We start from the raw sequence: 24,095 nt of genomic DNA, 5'->3' as shown, positions 1-24,095 counted from the left end.
CACTCCTACTGCCTTCAGCCTGAAGAGACCACTTCATGAGAAGTGCCTATCCTTGTCCTTAAGGAATTAAAAAACCAAACCAAACCAAAAAAACCAACCAAAGAGGGAGGTTTCAACTGAGTTTAGGCATTCAGGGTTAGCTTGCAAGGTAAGTTACTGGACAGCAAGTCCAGACGCTGGGGCCCAGCAACCTCCCAAGGACATGGTTACACATGTATGGTTTTATATAAACCATATAAACATGTATGGTTTTATAGTAAGCAAATGCCAGATAAAGAACTCCTACCAGGTTCTTTTACTTCTTCACAGTTATCTCAACTTGGCTTATTGCTATGATCACTTTGGTGCTGAGCTAGCACACTGGAGAGAAGGCAGAAGCTGTTAAGGTGGGTGCTGCCAAAGTGAACGCACCATCATACCTCCAGCATGGACGTTACTCCTAACCTAGTAAAACTGTGCATCGTCCCTTCTGCCAGAAAGTTTCCTGTTGGATCAGTAGGCTGAACTAGCACTGCACCTCTGCCAGATGTGGCCCAGGGAGCCTGCAGCAACAGCAGGAGGAGAGGACAAGCGTGGCAGCAACCGGCAGTTACACAGAGCAGGTGTCACCCAGTGTGGTGGCCTGAGCCCATCCACCAGCTTGCTGCCACCATCAAAGGGGACATTCACGTTCTTCTACCTTCTCTTGGGGGGTCAAACCACACCTGGAAGAGGCCTGAAACATTTCAGTGGCGCCTTATTCCTGCTACTTCTCCCACACACACCACACCAAGCTCTTCTGATGTATTAGGTATGGCTGGACAGGTTATGCCAGGGCACAGCTTAGATGCTCCAACAGATAAAACTTACTGAAAAGACACAAAAGCCAGTTTGAAGCAAAAGATCAGCAGAGACTGAAGTGCACTGTAGTTTTATGCAGAGCACCATTCCAACAGCTAAGCGCACACACTGTACATGGCATCGTATCAGACAAGGAAGACTTGTTCATAAATTAGGGTGTGAAATAATTATGCTGTTTGGGAACAAGCAGCAACCATACCTCTTATATTCTAGGCCAAAAAATAAGTGTTAAAATATAAACTCCTCTCACAGTCACTGCACAAATTCTCTTTGTTACTGTTCTAAAAATCCCAGCTCAATCTTATAATTTTGTTAGATCCTTGCAGGCAGCTCAAGAGGAGCTGCTGACACCGGCATAGTGACAGCTCTCAAGCTTGTGTCTGAGAGCACTTGGTACTACCTCCCGCAGCCTTGTGATGCAGGCTCCAGCTTGTGCATCGCTGGAGCCTCTCTCTGCTCCCTGTGCCGCTGTGCTTTACAAAGTAAAGTGAAAAGCCATCTAGAGAAAAACTTGATAACAACCATGGCTGGGGAAAAAAACCGAACAAACAAACAACAAAGAAATACAACATCACAGGCAGAGGAAAGAAAAAGCAAAACCAAGAACTTTCAAAGCTTTCTACTGATACATGCATAAACTAAATATAATCAAAGCACCTGCAAGCAGCAGGCACAGACTTCATTTAAGAGGTGATGAAAGACATTTATATTACTTGTAGGAAGGTGCAAGGCTTCCATGGCAGCAAAGAAACCAGAAATAGAACATTTTTTATCAGTTCTGTGCTCTAAACCAATACCTCACTGTTTGTCTCCCTCCTATATTTTTCCTACTGGCTTCTTTTTAAACAAGATATAATGACTAACAGATGCTACAGCAGTGCAGTCCTCAATGAATGGGTAATTAACAGATGAAAGTTCAGCAGTTGTTTCCAGTTACAGTCAGATGAGCTGTACACTCCTCATCCCATAAGTGAGGGAAGGGGATGAGCAAGCCAACCTCCGCCCCCGTTCCCCTCTGTAAAATGGTACACAGTGGTACATATCGAGTGGGACTTGGAGGTGCTGAGATAAAAATCAGAACCGCTCAGGTTTTTTTAGGTGTTGTCTCCAGAATTTAAAAATTGCAAATCCTTACAATACTAACTTTGCCAAAAACTTAAGAATGTTCACTACAATTAGTAAAGCTGATTAAAAACATGAGTACTGGACATCTGATATTGACCAGTGAGATATATACGTTATACAGATTCATTACAGTTTGTTCGTAAAAATGTGTAACTTTTCTGTTGTAAATAAAGCTTGTGAGTAAACTTCTGAAGCTCTGATGATCTTCAAAATGTAATTTATTTCCTACAGTATAAACAAATGAACAGCACTACATGCAGGATATGGAGGAACTGCCACATATGAATGAACACAATGTATGGCTTCAAATAACTCTAACCCAGTTTAGTTGCTGCTCCCACTACTCGATAGCTGTCACAGTTTTCATTGCTGCTTAGCTAACCTTAGAAACATGCCAACTGGGGCTTGTTTGCCATTTCTGCTTCAGGGTTTGCTTGTCAAAAACATAAGTTGCAACCATAAAAACAAGCAAACAATACATAAAGCAAGGACAAGCTTGGCTAGTCTTCATAATTACTCAGCTGAACTTTAATTATTGCAAGAATAAGACCAAGTGCCTCAAAAGACTACAAATGAAGAGTGTCGTTCCATGCGTATAAATTAGAGTAACACTGTTATGGTTGAAAATATCACTGTCGTCACAAACACACGGTGCTGAGACATTCACTGTTTCAGAAGTAAAAAGGCATTACTTTGAGGAATTATATTACCCAGAACAGATCTCAGCTGGCAATAATATGAATGACTCTACATAGGAGATCAGGCCACGTATGCTTATAGGTAGCAGCAGGCTGGGAAGGAGGTTAATAAAACCCAACCTGTAATTTCTGAATTACTTTTGAGCTAAAAATAATGTTTTGAAATATTTTCTTTTTGGGGAGGCAGGGGTTAGGAGAGAGTACAACATGCTTTATTTTAAGGACTGTGAGGAGAGCTTTTAAAAAAAGAAACCCTAAGAACATCACTACTATAAATCTGATCTTAAGACAATAAATGACTATCTAACCTTATTTAATAAAAAAAATCTGTTTTAGATTAATGCATTTATAAACAGACAAGGATTTTTTTTTTTCCTCCAAACTGTGGACAATCAACCCATAAGCTGAACAAAAATCCTTAAAACATACTCATACCATTAACTGCTCTACAGAGTTAACAATAGCTCAGGACACTTTACTCAAAACCATTTATTAAAGAAAATATGAAGCCTTATATTTAAACACTTCAGTATTTATTATATCCTTTGGGAGTGGTTACGGAGAGTTGAACTACATACCAACTTCCACCAAAATAACTAAATCTGTTTTCATTTCACACTTTGTGTTAATTCTCAGCAAATCTGCATGTGCACATTTATTTTGGAATCAGATACTTTTTCAAAATGTTGCCACTGGCATTGAAGAGGTGGAAAGAGGTACTGCCAACACGGAGTGGCCATAAAGCAATGGAGGGCTGGCCAAGAAAGCACCAGAACTGGCTCCCATTTTATGTTTTTCTCTTGACGCCACCAAAACCAGGGACTGCTCTAACTCCTGTTAACTGGCAGCAGCCCCAAATGGCAGCATTTGGCCACGCTTGCTCAAATCATTCCCCACATTTGCTGATCAGGAGCTGCAAGGTGCCCCAGATGTGTCCTGTGCCGCCTCTGTGCCAGCCAGTGATTTTGCCTCTCCTTCTGCAGAGTCACGGGAGTGCTTCCTTTGGGTCGTTGCTTCTTTTTTGTGTGTATATGCATACCAAGACAGAAGAGCAAAAAGTAAATGACTTTTTAAATGAATGCAAGTGTGGATTAATGTCTCTTTCCTCAGCATAAAAAAAAAAAAAAGTGATTTTTCAGAGCTTATGAACTCCAGTCCTGTATGACATTTGCTTCCCTGAAATCCAAACCGGTTTTAACATCCTGACTTAGAGCTCAAGGCTGGTGGAGCCACTGCTACTTCATGGCTTCAATGATGGTGCATTTTCCTCCTCACTTCTCAGTACTCTCCTGCATATCTAATCATCAGGTTCTGACATGGACCAACTGTGGACCAGGTAAAACACTACAGCAAAAAGCCACTGGTCACCAGCTGAAGCATTTCAAAAGATCCATCTTCCCCTACAACAGAAAGGGCAGCACTGCCTTGCATGATGGACTGCACATGTGGGCATCCTTAAAAAAACAAGACAAAAATGCCGCACTACATTCTTACATTAGCAAAAATTCTCTTCTTGTTATTTTTAATAATTATTCAAGCCCCGTTACTACAGCATCCCAGTATCTCAAGGTCTGTGCTATGGCCCTCTAGAGGAAACAAAATACCAGCAAATCAATCAGCTGCACTTAACACTGGTCATGTTAATCAGCTGAGCACAAACAGATTAGGTCTGATTTTATTTTTATTTGCACTAGTACCAAAATCTTCCCAGCATCCAAGGAGAAACCAGTCTGTAACTGAAGCAGGAGCAGTCCCACCAGTAGCCTACTGGACAAGTCTGTCTGGACTGCCACTTAGGCGAGCAAGGCGGGCTGCTGTAAGCTAGCGTAGAGCTGCCACCAACACAGCGTGGACGGGCCAAACTTCTCCTGCCACAGCTGGGCGCAGGCAATTAAGGCCTGAAAGCCAGCACTGCCACGTAAACGGGGCTGAAAACATGGTTGGCATGATACCACTCGAGAAGTTAACCAATATGTGAAGGACAAACAGAGCCCAACACAAGAGAACACAGCCACGGATGCGCGTCACACGGAGTAATGCGAGCATGTCAGCAGCCTCATCATTAAAAGCTGTTTTTGAGATAGCGAGTGTGAACAACTCAGGCAAGATAAGCACAGGTTGTCTGCCTATCTGGATTGGAGATCTCACACTTGCCTGTGTTCAGGTATGTTTTCCTTTACCACAACAAATGTTTTACTGTATTTCCTTTACACCCAAGTAGAGAAACTGTTCATTTTACCCATCCCCTGCATGCAGCAGGCCCAGGGCTCCCAAGTCAATACGGATCTCGGCACTCCAGCATAAGAGCTAACCCCCTCCAGCCGCCTCAGAAAGGCTACACCCTTGCAACCTCCATTTTCAACCAAACCCAAAGAAAACTCCTAACTTTTTCTGTGATCTTCAAGTGTTAGTACAGGTATCGTGGACCTTGACATTTCACTTGAATTTGCTATACATACTGAAAACTTCTACATGTTCAGCTTAGATATACTATTCTAAAGATTTTTTCAGTAAGTGCTTGTCCATTTCCAATTTCTTGGTTGCCAGCAAAAGCACTCTGAAAAATTTAGGACTCCATGTAACCAAGAAAAAGTGTTAAATCATCCTGCTGCCAAAAAAAAAATATCCTTATTGGGGTACTCAGAAATAGCACCCTATCATACCATCTGAAGTGTATTATAGCAGATTTTCACATGCAGCCATTGGAATTAGGCACACACCTTTCAGTCTGCTATTTTTCACTTCTCAGCCTTAATCTAATTTCTTTAAATACAGTCAACTTTTGTTCTGCCAGAAGCAGAAGGAACAATTTATAGCAAAGCCTCCATTTTTTAAATCAGTGGGAGTTAAACTCAAGGCCCTAAAAAATTTTAGACCTCTATCTTTATCTTAAGAGCGATGTAAAATATTTTTCCCATTAGCACGTTCCATGTCTAACATTTCTAAGCCACTACAGATATTTACATCTACCATTCACAAACTTTTTATTAGGAATCCTTCAGGGATTCATATTACATAACTCAGCTGGGATAAGTATTTGAGAGCAATTTATCACTGGGGATATCACATACACATCTTATGTGAAATATACTTAACCGAAGTCAAAAAGCATTTCACCCTTTCCACAGAAATCCTCAGACGTGCCTCACGAAGTAATTTTGGTATGGACATGTACTTTACAATTCTTTACCAATTTACGTAGTAAAAACATCCTTCATTTGTTTGCAAGGGGTTGTTAGAATGAATCAAAGTGGGGATTTTTGAGGAAGGCTTTTGAGGATCGTTGAAGTAGAAGAAAAGATTTCAGCCCAAGCACTAACCAGTCGACCAGGGAGAAGGCTGCCAGCGCCAGCTGGATTTGAAGGAGCAAGCATGAACCACGGTGTTGCAGAGAGTGCCTCTGGGCATGCACATAGCTGAGCAGGTGAACAGGTAATTCAAGACACCTTTGGACCATTCCACTATTGATCATTCGAGAAGCTACTTTTGTGGAGAATTTCCTAGTGCACCAAAATGAAATGCTATAGTGATAATAAAAATACTAATTTCATATAATGGTGGGATGAAAAGCAATGCTCTGCATTTAAATGTCATGGAATGTTACAGGGAATAATTTTTTTCCTTTATCATTAAAGTCATCTTAATCGTTACAATCAGCCTCAGTCTGCAAAATACCAGGCACTCCTACTCCCTTCCTCGTCAGATCTGGTGGATAGGTTTGGCCACTGATGTCCTGTTCGTCAAAGCCAAACTGATCAAAGCGAAGCTCCACAGAAGGCAAGCCAATTCCAGACAGATCAAGCTTGTGCAGGCTACAAATTGGAGAGCAGCTTAATCCACTGGGATATCCTATTTCACCAGGGTTGAGATGCAGGCTCTCATACTAGCTTACTTGGGTGTGCCACTTGACCTTTCTGAACTTTATTTGTCTTAACTGTAAAATGGGAATTCTGTCATCCTCAAAGCCCTTTTGACATCTATGAGTGAGAACGTCTTTTAGCTATAGCTATGGCCACACCAGGATGGCCACATCTCCACTGTGGCTCACTTTGAAACATCAGCCTTCAAAGAAGGGATGTTGCTCTTCCATTTAAGGATTTTTTTTATAATTTTTTTTATTGTTGTCATGGTGGTATTTTCATACAGAGGTTTCCCAGTTCTTTGTGCATCAGTCCATTCTTTTGCAGCCACAAATTCAGTAGGAGTATTTCCAGTTTCCAAAATCAAGATCTGTCTCTTCAAGACTTGCAGAGGAAGAAGATCTCTAACCTTCAGGCAAACCTTAAATCATTATACTAGAGGAGATCTTGCAAGCTGACAGTACAAGAGTGGTAGTCATTAGTAGAGGTCTCATAGGGATGCTGGCAAGCACGAGCACTCTAAGCATCAGTAGTACTCACAGGATTTCATCTGCAGCATTTTAACTTTTGTTGATTTTTCACATTTGTTTTTTTTTCCTAAAATTCCCTCCAGAAAAAACAAATAACACTTTTACCCCCACTCATCATCTGTTTATTTTTGTTTCACATACAAACAAAACCCCCACCAGCAACACTAAGACAACATACATGAGAATCTAACTTGACTGCAAGACGGCTGCAGAGGACAGAACTTCGTTAGTGCAATGGGACTGATACCTGTCTCACGCTAATTATCTTTTCAATCCACCCCTTTCCATTTGTGCCATCTGTTCTTGTAACCACTTTACCTTTTCCATCCACAGCAAAACAGGTTAATTAATTAAACGCAAAGGAGACATCAACTGGGTATGACAGCACAGGTAGCCACGTTCCCCCACTTTCTGATCTCGGGACATCCCAGACGGCTGGCAGAAGCCCAGCTGGGAGCCACAGTGCCAGCCCGACATGGCACCGCTTGCCCCACTACTCTACAGCAGTCCTGCTCTTACACCATAACCATTACTGAATATTACTAAAGCTTGATTAAAAGCTCAAGGGCAATCCTTAGTTAGGAGGAACTCCATTTTCAAATTTCAATATTGCAAAATCCGCCTTCCAGAGCATTCCTGGATATACCACCGTTCATCAGGCTGCTTCTACCACTGCTGCTGATTCCCTCTCCTGCCAAAACAACCACCTCTCTGTTTTTATAGCATCAGTGAAGAAGGCGGCGGGGTAATATCAGCAATTTTGGCAAAACACAAACCTGCAATAGCTAGAGCTACCAAACTAAATGTGGAAAAGCTGGAGGGGGATAGGGTTCAAAAAGATTTTTTTTATAAAAGAGTAATTAAAAAATGTACCACAATCCACACACGAAGAAAGCTGTTTACAGGAGAAGGTAAAAGGAATATAATAGCATTTCCTATGCAATAGATAGGCAAAATGTTGATCTAAAACTACCACCTAATTAGGAAACATTGGGGGATACCCCTCCCCCCCAAAAAAAGAAAAAACTCAAAACTTACCTACACACTTTTCACATTTTCTCTCTCTCCTACATCTTCACTATTATAAACACACTCCCAAAGTGCCAGCCTCAGCATTTTTAACTCCTGAAGCAAGCGGGCTCTTCCCGACGAAGACAGCGCTTCAGTCAGAGGGACTGAGCTCCGAGGATGTGAGCATGGGGGGAGGGAGACTTCAATATTACAACCCATCCATCAACCACTTCTATAGAGCTCTTTTGTTCCAAGTTCACACTTAGCAACTCAAGGTCAAAACTGATGTTGGAAAATGCAAATCGTAAGTCAACCCAGACTTTCACCCCTCTGTGTCTTCTTGACCTTAAACGCAAATAAGAAACAGGCAAAAAGAGATTTTAGCTACACAGTCTACTTATATAAAAATGTACATAAAGGAATATAATCAACTTAGAAATGACTGTGGATTAGGTTCTCAATCTACACTACTACTGATACAGATTAGAAAAACAAAATCAGAATATAGGCATTTAGGATACAATGCCTTTACTTCTTTGGTTTTCTTACAGGTTGGACAAAGTCAATTGGTTGTTTTCATCTGGTGGGGGCTTTTTTGTTTGAAGTTTTTTTTGGTTGAGGGTTGGGGTTTTGTTGGGGGGGGGGGGGGGGAGAGAGAGAGAGAGAGAGAAATGGAGACATACACACACAAGGTTTGACTGAAAACACCACAGGGAAAACCAACTGGTTTAAAAAAAAAAAAAAACCACAAAAAAAACACAACCTTTTCCTCCCTGGTAAAAAAAACAAAGGAACACATCTCTATTAGCCTTTGGCTTTAAGAAGTCCTGGGTCAGATGTGGGCAGCCTTAACAAAGAAGAAAAATAGTAGGTATTTCGAATAAAAAGCAAGGGTTTCATTGCAGCAGAGAACACAGGATGTATTCCACAGGCCGTAACTATTCTCCTTAGAAACGCAATAGGGGGAAGAAGAAAAAAAAAATAAATAAATCATTCATTATTCTCAAATACTTAAGGCCAGACTTTTCAGTGAACCCCATTTTTGCAAGGTTCCACAGCAGAAAGCAACAGAGGTGCCAAATACCTGAGATTACAAGCTTATCCAATGGATATTTCCCAGAGGTGCTGTAACAAAAAAATCAATTTACATGTACAATACAAAGACAGTGTAAGACAAGAGAACTCTGACACAAAACTGTGATCTAGTATATTTAAATATCTTAATTTTAGGATGATCTGGTAGTCTTTAGAATTGTCATCTCAAAAGTTTTTAAAGTTTATTCCAAGAGCTTACATATAACATCTTTCATATGGGAAAAGTCCTGCCAAAGGCTTTAAATGTAGCTTTATCAAATGCCAGTTTGGCTTCCTCCATGTGAGTTTGGACACTTTAACGAGAGTTTATGAACTTTCATTGGAAAAAAAATGAATGTATAATAATAGTTTGCCATCCGGGCGTGTAAGTAATAGGTTATGTAAAATACCAGATAATCCTAGAGTCTAACAAAAACATTTTAAAATAAGTGATTTTTCTCCAATAGCTTTTATTTAGCCCTTAAATCACAAGTTTCATTTAAAGCACCATCACATGTACAAAGTCCTGCCAATTAACTCAGCCTAAAAGGGTACTTACTTAGGGGAAGGATAGGAAAATGTGTTAATTAGCAGCAACTGAGGATACCAAGGGACTACTTCATTTGATCAACTGCTGGTGTGGATGATGAAAAAGGTGTTTCCTGTAATTATCATTGGAGTTCACTTGCTTGCCCCAAGCAAGACGAAGAACAGAACTATAAGGTACCTTTTCTAACCTGCTTAATAAAGCTCCCGTCTACAAGCAGAAAAAGGGTATTGTATTAACGTAACCTAGATCCTAGACAGTTTCCAAAAAACTAGCCAAGAATCTTTGTCAGAATTTTGAAAAGAAGCCGCGGCTGAAATTCTTAAGCACGCAGAAGGGTTGTTCAGGACTCCTCCTGCAAACACTGAATGCTTTTCAGTCTGTAAGGGACATTGACAACAGTATCTGCAAGGTTTCCACTATCTCCACTGGAGATAGTTTCTGTCTTTCTGATATCAAGTTTATTACCTTGTCATTCAACAGACGCAGTAGGTATTTTTGTTGAGAGTATTAAAGTTCTTCCAAAGAAGCAGTGCAAGCTCCGAATTCCTCGAGTAATTATGTGATTTTTGGCTCCCAGCTTTGTTACTTGATTAACTAACACCTTCCCTTACCCATCCTTTTTCCGATAAATGTGCTAAGACGTTTACCTAAGGCCACAGAGTACCCCAGCTTTCTTGATCAGGTTGTCCAAATTAGCACCCCTCTTGCACAACCTTCCAGTAAAAAGAGTGTATTGGTGTTCCCACTTATAATGCTTTGACAAGAAGCAATGAGCACAGACTGAAATACAAGAAACACCATTTAAACGTAAGGAAAAACTTTTTTACTGTGAGGGTGGTCAAACACTGGCACAGGTTGCCCAAGCAGGTTGTGGACACTCCATCCTTGGAGATACTCAAAACCTAACTGGACACAGCCCTCAGCACCCTGCTCAAGCTGAGCCTACTCCGAGTAGAGAGTTGGCTTAGATGATCTCAGTAGGCGCCATCACGATTCTGGGCTTTCTATGACCACAAAAAAAGCGCTTACCCTTTCAGCTGCAAAGCTCTCAATACATCATCAAGCAGCCTCAAAAACTTTTCCTTTAAAAGTTTCAAGAAGGGTCACTGAGGCAGGAGGAGAAACAAAAAATGGTACTACAGTAAACAGCATACAGTTCAAGTATCTTTTATAACACCCTGTAAGCGGAGACTGTGCTTTACTGTTAACTGAGATCATGCAGGACTTTCAGGCTGAGTGATGAGAAATAATCTGGTCCCTTCAATGTTTACCTACAGAGTTCACCCTGAAGACTCCTATTTGGTGGGATCTGCTTTTTGTCCATCAGTCATTTTTCCAACTTGCTCTTTCTGTTAAATGCTCAGATATTCTGGGATTCTCTCTGGTAAATTCAAACTTTTACCAGAAATATACCCATGCTCTCACTTGTCTTCAGGATTAAGTTTATTCCTATTTTATTTTTATAAGCCACTAATAATAATCTAAATTAGAAATACCGTATTTGTATAGACATAAGTAGTGACAGAACCGGCAGAGCACAAACACGCCAAGCTGACAGGAGCTCAAATGAAGACAAGCTTTTGTCTATTGTGACACAATTCATTTTTCTACCAGTTGTACTACACAATGCATTTAAATCATTTAAATATTTGATGTGTTAATCTGCAGCATGTTGTACAATGTACAATGCTAAATTACCTACTCTTCATCCTACTGTTTACAAGCTGTAGCTATTTCCAGACTGCAGCAAGTTTCACAATTTGTCAGCAAGGTTATCAACAGTAACAGAATGGTTTGTAAGGAAAAAGCTACTGTATTTCATGTGTTGGGAAAAGGGGTGGGAGAGGAAAACATGCTCTGTTAGAGCAACAGGGTCAAAACAACAAGCCTCGAAGAGCACTCCCTCCCATGTTACATACCACGCTCTTCAGAGGGGACATCACAAATTACAGAATTCAAGCCAAACTCAGCAACGAGTGGGAGCAGGCAAGATAGTAAGTACTGCAGATGGTTTTGGTCTTCATTACCATCAAGTAGACACAATGTCTCTGTAACAGATACGGAACAAACAGAGGCTTTTGTAACACGACAAACTAAAAAACACCAAGAGCTCTATGTTTTTGCGGTATTCTTCGCCTCAGGCAAACACTCCGTGGATTTCTAATTACCTGCTCTTCCTCTAGACCTCAAGAAGGCCCATAACTATTGTGAAACTTTGGGTTCTTCAATACAGACCTTTTTAAACCACACTTAACTAAATTGCCATCTTCTAGCTTGACTTGTATGTGTTAAGACTAGACTCTCTCGGGACAAAGAGCGTTACGCTCACAGTTAAATCTGTATTGTGGCTGTACTAAATAAATGCATAATGTTTTAAGGAAATTTGTGATCGCAAGTAGGCCAACGCTGCAGTTTCACTTTCCTTCAGGATAAGCAAGCACAGCCTCCCTCCTCTCCGTGGAGGGGACTTCTTGCTGAAGAGCAGCCTTGACCTACCATTGACCACCAAGACAAGGCAGGGCAAGAGAACTGGATCACGCTCACCTCATTTTCTCCAGCTTTCCTATCTTTCCTGAATGTAAAAGATCACGATTATAGATTACAAGTCTGTATATTTTATAATGTAGTTATTATATAATTATTACTACAACTATAAATTCAAAATCAACCGTAATAGCCCATGTACATTTAAACCACCCTTGTTAGGATCACTGCTTGCCTCCCCAGGCCGAGGTAAACCCTACACGATAGCACTCGGGATTTTGGCAAGTGCGGAGGCAGAGCCACTTCGGCGCACGTTGCACAACCGAGGCCAAGCCCAGCTGCAGCCTGACAGGGTCAGGGCCCCCCCCAGCCTCTGTGGGACTGCTCCCCACAGGGCTCGGGCTGTCCCAGCCTGCCCAACAGGACTGCACATGCTCCCCACGGCAAGGGTAGCAGCCAGAGATACAGGGAAGGGTGTTGGCCCAGAGGAGATCAGTTGTTATACCAGTTTCCCGTATCTTGGCTTCCGTCCAGCTCCCGAAGAAAACTGGTGCAAAACCCTGCTATTCCCCCATTATCGCCCCTCTATTTCCTACCCTACCTGTTCCCTACAGCATGTGTTCAGCCATGCAAACTCACTTTTTGTGATAAATATCCTTATACCTTGTAATACTCTTGATCTTCTATCACATACACATGCTACTAAAAAACAAGCTAGCAGGAGGAACCATGCAGTAACTACCTACCTTTATTTTAATACAGCAAGAAAATAGTTTCATGAAGAAGTTTTAGAAAACTGCATCTAAACTAGCACACCAAGGCATATTATGAACATTACAGTATTTTCATTCTATTTCTCCCTCATAACACATGTAGAACAAACTCATTAAGTTCTTCCTCATATTAAAATGTTAAAGTTCACAAAATAGCCTCCATCTTTCCAAGACTACAAATAAAAATAGTATAAAGAAGACTATAACCATATACTTCATTGCATTATTGTTCATATACACATTAACATATATCTCAGTCTTACAGAGTGGTTATTTCCAGAAATTCTTGGATTCTTGGACTTCTGCAAAGAAACATTTTCAGTGTCTAGTACATGGGGGGGGGGGGGGGGGGAAATCATTTAAAATTTGAGAAAATAGGATTTCATTTGTATGATGTCCACAATGGGGGGTGGGGGGTAGGAAATCTTTCTGTGTAATCAATCAAGCTTTGCTTGTGCTATCTTTCTTCTACATTGAAAATCAAGTACCACAGCTAACAATAAAGGGAATGTTTTAGATAAGTTTTGTAAGAGCTTGTTCCTATTTCCTGGTAGTTGGCTTCTTTTTTCTAATTCAAAATATTTTAAGCGCCTCTACTGACAACGTGGCTGACCACATCTTGAGGTTGTCTTTTTAACATTTAAGGATATTGCATTAGCCAAACATCCCTTGGTTCTTCAAGCCACTCAAGCAGATTCAGTTACTTCGCATCAACTAGATACTGAATAGGAAGGGAAAGCCAACACCACTCACTTGGGAGCTCTTTCCTCCCATACAACAGGAACAAAAGGTGCCACCAGAGATAACCCACAAAGCCTCCTCTCAGGTCCTGCCGAGCTTCCTGTAAGCAAACTCCATCTGTTGTCAACAGCCAAAACTCACCAAAGTAGAAAACAGAAGGCAGATGTCTGCTTGCCAGGAGAAAGACTAAGCTTGCTTTCTTACTCAAACCCAAGCTGTTGAGAAAGCTTACCAATGTAGCAACCAGACACAGAAGAATATAGGTAAGCCCCTGAGCGGCAGTATTTATCCCCCCACTTAAAAGTTGATGAGAGCTCTTCTGTAGCCAGCATTTTGATACTAAAAAGGAAAAAAATTGGGAGAACTAAGTAGAAAGAAGAACATTCAAGTACAATACGTTACCATTTAGAATATTCTGAAGAAGTCTCTTGTTTTCATTTTCCATTTGGCCATTCAACCAGAAAAAAACAAAACACAAAATAAAAAAACCACCACTGTCACTATTACTCAATATGCTTGAAATCTCTATCATTTTTCCATTACGATTTACATTAGTATTTATTGCTAGTAGAAAAATTAAGTGGCTCAATTCTTCAGATAGCATCCATAGTTCCAATTTACTTCAGGAGGCATCTGTTACACTTCTAATCTCTGAAAAGTAGGAGCTAAGTTAATTAAAAAATTACAATCTTAGACTTATCAAAATTTGCTTAGTTAGACCACAGCCTGATTACAGTAAAAGGAATATCCAATCAACTAACTTAACAGATCTACTGGTTGTCAAGATGTTAGATTTCAGATTAAAACAGAGCTGCTGCTCACATGTAGGTTAGGGAAATTAAACCTACTGACACATTAAAATGTCCATTAAGTACAAAAGTTAGAAGAACTCAGCCACAGATACACACTGAAGTGAATTCCTTTGAGGGTTTTTTTATTTCAGGTAATACCTGGATACTCTCACTTCCACCACTGTAATGGTGTGAATGGTTTTGCTCTTGACTTACATTCCTATAGCAGAGCAAGAGACATCTCTGCGTTTGGAAGGGAAGCATTAAAAATGAACAAAGGGAAATACTCAGACAGGATTAAGACTATTACTACGGTGCTATCCACTGTGCCACAACCCCAGCTGGCAAGGCCTTACGCTGGGGCTAACACCGAGGGGTATGGAGGGGTGAGAAGGGGTTGTCACGAGAAAGCCAGAAGCTCCATCAAATGTCACCCTCTCCTGTCTCTGCCTCCCATCCCCTCACCTCCTTCCTCTCAAATCTTCCCAACTATCGGGCATGCAGAGAGTGTTGTGTTTGAGGAAGGGGAGATGCCCGAGGCCAGTTTTATCAGGCATGACAGGGTTGGCAAGGTGCAGAGCCGACATTGGAACCGTCACACCTCAGAGCAGGCAGGACTGGAGATGGAGAGGCAGCTCAGAGCCTAAACTGCTATAGAAAAGGAGGAAGAGAAGAGGAAGGGAAAAAACTAATCAGGCCTTAACCTAAATAATGTGTATACCAGTGGCTCTGACGGGGAAATTACCAAGAGGAGTTATGGCAAAGCAATTACTCGGCACTGCCTCTCTCTGCAGGCGTTACTACCCTGCCTCCAGACTGCACGCTGACGTAAGCTCAACCACATTCAGCAGGACCTTAAACATTCATATTCTAACTACTCATAATTCTCAAAGGGCAACAAAATCTCATATGTACAGTGCTGATTAAAGGACAAGAGGCCAATAAATAAATAAATAAAACCTAACAGAAAACACCATAATTCACAAATGACAAAGAAAAACAACATGACAGCCTGAAGCCAGAAGAAGCCCTGCCCAACTAAAACGCGGTACGATATAAATACAAACAACTTGCCCAGTCCACCCACATTAATCTGTGCTTAACCCACAGGTAGAAAGATTTTTTTTCTAGTCTCTTAAGTGGCGTGTCATCCAGGCTCTCTGGAGACTGCCATCCAACCAGCAGGTTTCCTATCAAACCTACAGCCGAGAACATTTAATTACCATGTTTAATTGATCTTGTTAACTGTTAGGGTGGACAGCTTTGATCTCGCCTGCTGATAGCTAGTTTAGGACTACAAAAGAAACTGAGACTTTGCATAATTGCCAAGCCTTCAATGTGCACTTTTTAATTCCTTCTATTTCTCAATCTCCCTTTCTGTTTGTGCTGCACGAATGCTCCTGATAACAGGAACCAAGGCATATGCCCTCATTTATCCTACCATTTATTTGAACATGCAGGGGGAAAAAAAAGAAAGATGAGGAAAGGGAAATTGCCCCTCCTTCACCCAGAAATAGGGGAAAAGGCCAGGAATTACCATAGTGAATCTGGCCTTGGCAACATTAAGCGCAGAGGAAGGTGCAGGAATCACTAAGCACGTGTGGGATAATCTGCTCCCCATCCCCCCTGAAAGCCTCATCTGACTCTCCACTCGTTAGAGGCTGGTTTAAATTCCCAGACAGAGGTTTTGAGGAATCTCAGTGGCTTTCCACTGTGTTGTTTTATGTTTGTTAATAGGTTCACCCAAAAAATGCCTCTTCTGCAGGAACTTCATATTAGCAGCTTAGGAGAGAAGCCCACAAGACCAAGATTACTCGCTTCAACTCAACCAAGCTGAGACTGTGCCAATACTAATAGGAAGAGAAACTTCTGAGGACATTTTATTGTATCCTAAAATATCTAGGAACCTTCAAAATAGATCCTAACTGAAAACAACTAAATACAAGTATGTTTAATTCATTAACTACCTCCCCTAAACACCATTTTCGTGAATGATCCAGCCAGTCATAAGATCTACAGAAATAAATGTTCATAGGTGGCGTATAATAGGTTCTGAGCAATGTACAAAGCAGCTCTAAATTTCAGCCAAAGAGTGTCAACTGTTTTCAAAACAGCAAGCCAAACCCTCATCAAACTGAATTCAGCTGGAGCTTTGCCACTCAGCAGGACAGCGACTTGGCCCACCGTCCCCATGGGAAATCTTTTTCTAACTCAGACTTTCTTCCTGCTTATTTCAAACGAAATCTCCTTTGGATCAGGTTGAATTTCCACAGATAATTAGTCTTGCACTAGCTAAATAAAACAAGAGTTATATTGCTTCTGAGCAGCAATCTGAATAATTACAACAGGGTAAAAGAGAAAATACCTTTTTTTTTTTTCCTAGGGGAACTTAGCAATTAACTGTTTAACATAGTTTGCACTTTGCTGCTGAATCTTTGTATTACACAGCAACAGAGAGAAGAAAAAGTATCATTGCACGCAGTCACCTGAAGCATCTGTAGAGTATCGTAGCGAAACCGTAGCTCCCAAACGCTGTTAGAACAGAATTTTTCCCCTGAAAGTCAGTCCTTTCTCACCAAGGCTCCCTCAATAGCACACCATGGTTTTGGTGGTTGGTTTGGGGGTTTGTTTTGGGGTTTTTTGTTTTGTTTTGTTTTTCATTGGTTTGGGTTTTTTTCTAAACCTTTTTCTAACGAAGGTTTGTTCTTGTTACTACAAGATGACAGGTATCTTGCACACTCTTTCCTTACACCAGAAGCTATAGAAAGCCCAGAAAGTCAGCCAGCCTGTTCATCTCCTGCCTGCTGCTGATACTGTCTCGAATAATGCTCACTTTTGGTGGCTGGGGATGGAGGAGGGGTTTCCCTAGGAATAAGCTGAATAAAGCTTCCTGTTCGGCTAAAGCAGGAAACGTGCTCCAGTGCTGCCTTACACACAAAGAGTGGAAAATACTTACTAAACAAAATAGCAGGAGATGAAGTGTAAACTGGATTGTCCTTACAACATGCAGACAAACAGCAAGCCATACTCCCCATCCCCCCAGTTCTCTTTCATTAAAGTGCTTAAACTTGAAAAAAATACATACATATGTATACACGTTCTGCAGGAACATCAAATGATTATGCTGTGCCTTGAAAACCAAACACTGAAGAATTTTAAACAACAACAACAACGCTAATTAGGAGGTAGCATTTCCTCCCTCCCACAGGATCAGTTTCTTCTTGTTAGAATAGGAGGTACAACTGGCCAAACCCCATCCTACTACTGAAGAAACTGAACCAGAAGTTGTCATTAGGTTAACCTCCCAGCATTTCTCTCAAAACATCTCTTCAGAAAGACTAAAAATAAATAGCATAGAGGATGGAAGGGACAGCCTTCCAGTCTGTCAAACCATTAGGATTCACAGAAAAGAACAGCAATATTAATTTTTGCATAAGTATCTGCAGATGGAAGATGACAAATATTAATGGAAAAAATGTCCTTCTTCATGCCCTATAAAAACAATGACTGTTTAAGGCCTCACAGCACTTCCCAAGAGCTGGCCTTGTAATTCACGCCAGATTTTTCTCCTGCCATCGTGATGAGCTCTGATCACTTCAAAGAGGCACTTGTCCTCACCCACCCTGACATTTAAGAACTGAAAGCGATGAAAACTACATCACCTAACGCCAGGTCACAGCTACAGATGCACACAGCTAGAAGATGAAAAGCTGTTAGGCGAGTTCGATGGTGTAAATGGTATTACGGCAGCTGGATGCTGGAAACATATAACAAAACACCACGCGAAACAGCAACACGCATAAACTTAATGAATACCTGATGAAAGACTGTTTAAAAAAGTACTGAATCTAATTAATTCTCTGGACATGGCTGGTGCAGTTAGACTAAGGTCACGAGTATTGCATGCTGCACTTGCAACCACTTTGAGCCATTAGTGCCTCCTGCCACCCTAAGTTATAAACCAGTCATCGGCCCCACAGGGACACGTCTCATCATATTTTGATGTCCCTTCTTGTGGCACAATACTCTGCTCATCATGCAAAGCTCAAATACGTGTCAGGAAAGCATTTTACTGAATGGCCTTAAAAATATCCGTGTGTTGAAATAGAGTCAGGCACAAGTTTCTCAGTTGGGGGACATAGAACAGAGGCTTTTCTACCACTGTAAATGGAAAATTTAAGACAGCCAAACCAAACCAGAGAGGGCCGAACCATTCCAGTGAACCCCATCATCAGTCATGAACCCTGGAAAAAGCATCACTAAGAGGACCTACAACTGAAGGTAGCTGCAATATCCTGAAGTACATGAAACCACACTCTCTGAGTGCATATGGCACACCAGTACAAAACCCTTGGAAAGCAGGCCTCCCAGTTGAAGGGCATAGCAGAAATCCAGCCACTCCTGAGAGATGACGAAGTTTCCCCCAGTAAAGGCTGCAAAGACATAGCACCTACTGCAGTACAGCACATCGTCGACCAGTTTGCCACATCAGAAAGTTTGTTTGCTTGTGGTGCAATGAATGGATGTACTCGAACTAATGCAGGATACCAAAGAGCATATAACAGAAGAGAAGCAGCAGAGATCATTCAAGACACATTTACCTACTGCTACTCCAATATGTACATCTAGGAGCATATGGGTCCTACATGCACACACACGGACGCACCGCACAGCCAGACAAGCAAGCACAGTCCATGACTGTAAAGAATGACTAACTGAAGACAAAGAGCTTTGTTCTGCCTGCTTTCCCTCCCTCACACCCCCACCCATGCTCAGTGAGGAACGAACACTAATGGGCCCCTGCTATCTGAAGGATACGACACGGAAACTTTACTTTGAAACAAAATTATGATAGTACACAGAGGAAAACCCCCTCACACTTTCAAAGCATGTGCTTTCCCAAGCACCAGGGACATAAGTAGCGTAGCTTATACCAGCTGCCAGTCTGCAGCTACTTCCCAAGAAGTGGTTGTGACCCAGATTCGAAGTTCGCTAGTCCTCTTCTGGTCCTTCCCATATAAGATCATGCTGGGATCAGGAAAGTCACCCTGGGACCTTCGGTTCCAAGAGGAAATTATTGTCTGGGCCCCACAAAGAGAACAAAAGCCATTTATTCAAGTAGAAATTACCCATGATTTGAAAAGCAGGTGTACAATGGCCTATCCCCTCATCCTGAAAGCCAGACCAAAATACTTAAGTCATCTGATAAAACGTCACGCTGCATCTGCCTGCGCACCACAAGAGATACAGTGGTTTACAATATTTTTCCCCACAAAAACAGGTTTATGAGCAGTAAGAACCTAGTAAACGGGAAAGCAATTAAATTCGTTTACAATCCTTGTTGTTCTTACAGTCATGCAGCAGCAAACAGCTTTCTCCTTGAAGCTTCTGTATCTTCAAAAAAGGGAAGGAAAAATCCCCCTTGTCATTGTTCCCAAACACAGCCAGCATTATTAAACCATTCTCTTTGTTTTGCAGATATTTCCCTCTAATGCCAGCAACAGGGTTAAACTTGCAGACAAGCCTTGACGGCTTGCGTTATAGAGACGTTCATGATGCTAACTACAAGTGGTCATCTCACCCAGCCTCCTTGGCCAGATTACAATATGTAGAAAGCATATAAGAAGAGAATTGACATGTCTTTATACACAACTTCATGTCAATATGCTTACCCTACACATCAATTCCTTGTGACCGGTAGGCAAATAAACTAAACTTCCTTTACAAGAAGGCTGTATTTCATGCTATTAAAAAAATATATTAGAAAGAAATCATCATTAATTCCCGTTGACTTTAATAAATGAGATCTTTGAAAAGTAAATATTAGCAGCAGCAAGGCAGCTGTTAAGCAGCAAAATTAAATTTGACAGTAGCGACGCCACTTAACAAAGAACTCAAAACCAAATGGAGAAAGCCAAACGTAAGCACTGCGTCCAGTTTTGGGAATTGCAATGACAAGAGCAACATCATCAAGTTAAAAGCAATAACAGGCTTAGCTCAAAGAACTGAGCTGTAATAAAAAAAAATAAGTAGTAAATTTGTAACTTGTGCAAAATGATGACCAAGAGAGAATACAATAACTAAATGTCTGACCCATGTAAAATTTCAGGGTTTGCCCAGTGCAGCGCTAGCCTCATTTCACCCTTCCCTTTAGATGTGTTGCATCAGTGTACAGTAATAATTAGCTCCCTATTTAAGACAGGGGTAAATAAACACTGCTTCCTATCAGGGCATCAATGTAATATGCCACCATACTGCAGGTATCCTCAGTAATAAAACATTCCCATTTCAAGTCTGACTGCACCATGCCATGCCAAACTAATGTAACTATATTGGCAGAAAAGGATGTACCTGCCTTGGTGAGGAAGAAAAGCTCCTTAAGTTTGCCAAGCAGTTACAAAGCACCAAAAAAGTCAAACTGGTTATCACAAAACTTTCGCCTATCCCTTCCAAGCCACCGAAATAGCCTTTTGGTAAGGATGATGACGGTCTCCTCCTTTGGAAGGACCATATACTGAAGTATACCATAAGGAATAATTCTGCAATGAAATAGGTCAATTACCCATGCAGGGTTCATACTCTTTGAATCTCATCTGTGAAAGGCCTTCCTTATCAATTTTGTTCATAAGTATGCCATATGCAAAGCAGGCTTTCTGCTTCCATTTAAAAGAAAACAATCGGTGGTCTCTGAGCAGCAATCCAGTTAAGCTAGGCTTATACCTTACACAGCTGCCACAGAAGTTGCAACACAGTTCTTTTAGGATTCCTGAACGTTTCCAACTCATTGAGAAAGCTAAGCTGATGTTGCAAGCCATCTTTCACTTAGTCTGTGGGGAGTTAGGACAATGAAACGCACAAATGAAACTCCGTGCAGGAGATACAACTTTTACGTGATCCTTTCTCCAAAGTTGGACCAAGCTCGGAAAAAACTTTTCCTGTAGCTCTGTGTAGCTGTGCAGCTAGTCGCTTCTGAGGGCCACTTTACAGGCCCAGAGAGGAACTTAACCAAGACCTCCCCAAGCTGCCACCACTTCAGAATCCGAGGCCAAATCTGAATCTTGCTGCCTGTGCTCTGCATGAAGTTGCAAATGCAAACTCGGGATCAGTTCTCCACACAGAAGAGCAGCTCGGGAGAACAGAGAGATACAAATCCAGCTGCAAAGTAGACCCAAGTTTCTATTTACTGCGGTCTCCCCACGCACGTACAAAAGAACTGATCAGGCATGTGGGCTGAACTGTCAGAAGCCCGGCTGATCCCAAGTCTAGCGCAAACCCGGCGCAAACGCAAGAACAAGCCCCCCCGGCGCCCCCTCAGGGTTACCGCGCTATCCCCGCTACAACCCGCCGGCGCCGGAGGTGCTGACAGCCGGCCGGCTCCCCGCCGCCGCCGCCCCCTCCCCGCCAGCACAGGCACCGCGGAAGCACCCGCAGCCACCGGCCCGGCGGGCCGACACCCCCTGCCCGGGCGGCGGCCAGCGCCGGAGCCGCCGGGGACGCGGCCCCGGCCCGGGGCGGGGGTCACCCGCGGGGGGAGGCGCAGCGCCGCGCCGCAGCCGGCGGGCACCGGCGGGGCCCGGGAGGAGCCGCGGCGGGACGCCGCCGCCGCCGCCACCTGGACGCGGGAAGCGCGGGGGGGGGATGCTAAAGTTTCCCTCTGTCTTTTCGTTTGTTCAACAGACAAATAAACAAAGCCAAGCCCGCCGCGCCGCCGCCCCGGCAGCCGGTCCCCCCCGAGCCGCCCCGCCGCCCGCCAGCGTCCCGGCCCCGCAGCGGCGGGGAAGGGCGGCACTCACGGATCTTGACTTTGCGGTGGTCGAGGCGGGCGAGGAGCGCCTCCAGGGCGCCGAGGCGGCGCTGGAGCCGGGCGTTGCGGTGGCAGAGGGAGTCCGCCTCGCTGAGGATCCCGCCGAAGATGTCGCCGGCGCAGCGGGAGAGGTCGGAGAGCTGCATCAGCAGCGACACCAGCGCGTACGAGCTGACCTGCTCCAGCGCCCCGAAGAGCGGCACCGCGCCGCGGCGGCGCCCGCCGCCCCCCTCCGCCGCCCCGGCGTGGTCCCCCGCCGCAGGGCCGCCCCGCTCCGCGCCGTCCCCGCCGGCCTCCTCCAACCTGCACAGCTTCAGCGGCTCCAGGGTCCGCAGGGGGAACGGCATCGCGGCCCGGGGACGGAGGACAGCGCCGGGCACGGTGGCGGGGCGGGGCGGGGGGAGAAGTTAGGCGTCCCCGGCGCGGAAAGTCTTCATCCGCGCAGCGGCCGCGGTGACAAAAGTTCAGCGAGAGGAGAGAGAGGGAGAACAACAACAACAAATGAATCGGGGCGGGCGGGCTACGCGCTGCGGGGCCGGGGGGGAGACGCCGCCGCTGCCGCCGCCGCCTCGGCGGAGGGGGAGCCCCGCGCGGCGCCCATGTGCGGGAGCGGCCCCGGGAGGCGGGAGCGGCCCCGGCGGGAGGGAGGGGAGGGGAGGGGAGGGGAGGGGAGGGCAGGGGAGGGGAGGGGAGGGAGCGGGGCGGGAGGGAGCGGAGCGGGAGGGCGGCCGGCCGCCGCCGCACGGCGGGAGCGGGGCGAGGCGGCGGCGGCGCGGCGCTGCCCGGCGGCCGGGAGACAGGAAAGAGCGCGGCTTTCTCTGCCCGAGGTGGCGATGGGGCGGGGGGGGGAGGAGGAGGAGGAAGCGTGGGAGGGGGGCTGAAGCGCCCTGGATGCGGCCACAAAGGAGGAAAACCAGCGGGGGGGGGAAGAGGAGGAGGAGGAGGAGGAGGAGGAGGGGAGAGAAAATCCCGGAGCAGCCCCACCTGGGGAACCCCGCGCCGTTGCAGGCACTTTTCTGAAGGCACCAAACTCCTAACCCGGAAAGCGAGAGCTGCAAAGAGAGGAGGAGAGAGGGAAGGGGAAAAAAAATAAAAGCTTCCACGAACCTGGGAAAAGAAAATGAGGCCGCCGCCTACCTGTGGCTCCCCGAACTGGAGCCTCTGCCAGAGCCTCACCCTTCCCGGCCAGCCAGCAGCCAAGGTAGCCGCGGCCGGCCCGGCCCAGCCCCGCGGCGGTCTGCGCCCGGGCCAGCGGCCCCCCCGGGGCACCGGCCCCGCTGCGGCAGCCTCCGCCCGCCCGGCGAAAGGGGCCAAGGCAGAGATGGGGAAGGTCGGCGCTGGCGCCTTGCCCCAGCCTCTTCCCCCGCCTTGCCGCAGGTCAGGCCGGAGATGCTGCTCGGAGGCAGGGGAAGAAGGGCGGCCTGCCTGGGAAAGGCGAGGCACGGAGCGAGCGGAGCTGTACTTGTTGTTCGTGGTTAATTTTTAGTAAGGTTGACAGCGAGGTAGGAAAAACAAAGTCTGAACTAGGCAGCATGACATCGAGCGTCGCAGCGCCAAACGTCGCCCCAGCATGTCATTCTGGTACGGGCTGCAGACAGGTTCCAGCCGTCGAAGCCCCTGTAAGACACCCTCAGCTCTTGATCGAGACGACTGCTCTAATGGGCTATTCCCCACAGAACCAATTTAGTCTGCTAGCAACTGTCAACAGCTGCTATTTAATTTTAATTGGACAACGGCCTACTGGCTCTGGGCTCCTGCTGTATGATAAAGAGAAGAACTCAATCCCACTCTTCTTGTGGAAAAGGGCCCTGGGG

The 24,095-nt window shown here is 44.3% G+C and overlaps 1 protein-coding gene across 1 annotated transcript in view; it reads right to left on the bottom strand.

Moving 5' to 3' along the window:
- The window catches only part of NHSL1 (NHS like 1), a gene marked incomplete at its 5' end in the record, with an annotated part of 182,291 nt that extends 159,663 nt beyond the window's left edge, over positions 1-22,628 (bottom strand). Inside the window, one exon of the mRNA XM_082305815.1 lies at positions 22,271-22,628. Within this exon, the coding sequence (XP_082161941.1) occupies positions 22,271-22,628 (358 nt within the window). The remainder of the gene's footprint in view (positions 1-22,270) is intronic.
- Positions 22,629-24,095: the final 1,467 nt, after the last annotated feature.

Source organism: Platalea leucorodia (genome assembly GCF_965183815.1).
Source record: "Platalea leucorodia genome assembly, chromosome: 3".
In the NCBI taxonomy this organism is placed as follows: domain Eukaryota; kingdom Metazoa; phylum Chordata; class Aves; order Pelecaniformes; family Threskiornithidae; genus Platalea; species Platalea leucorodia.
Note: the sequence above shows the minus strand (reverse complement) of the source record. Positions and strands in the feature narration are given on the sequence as shown.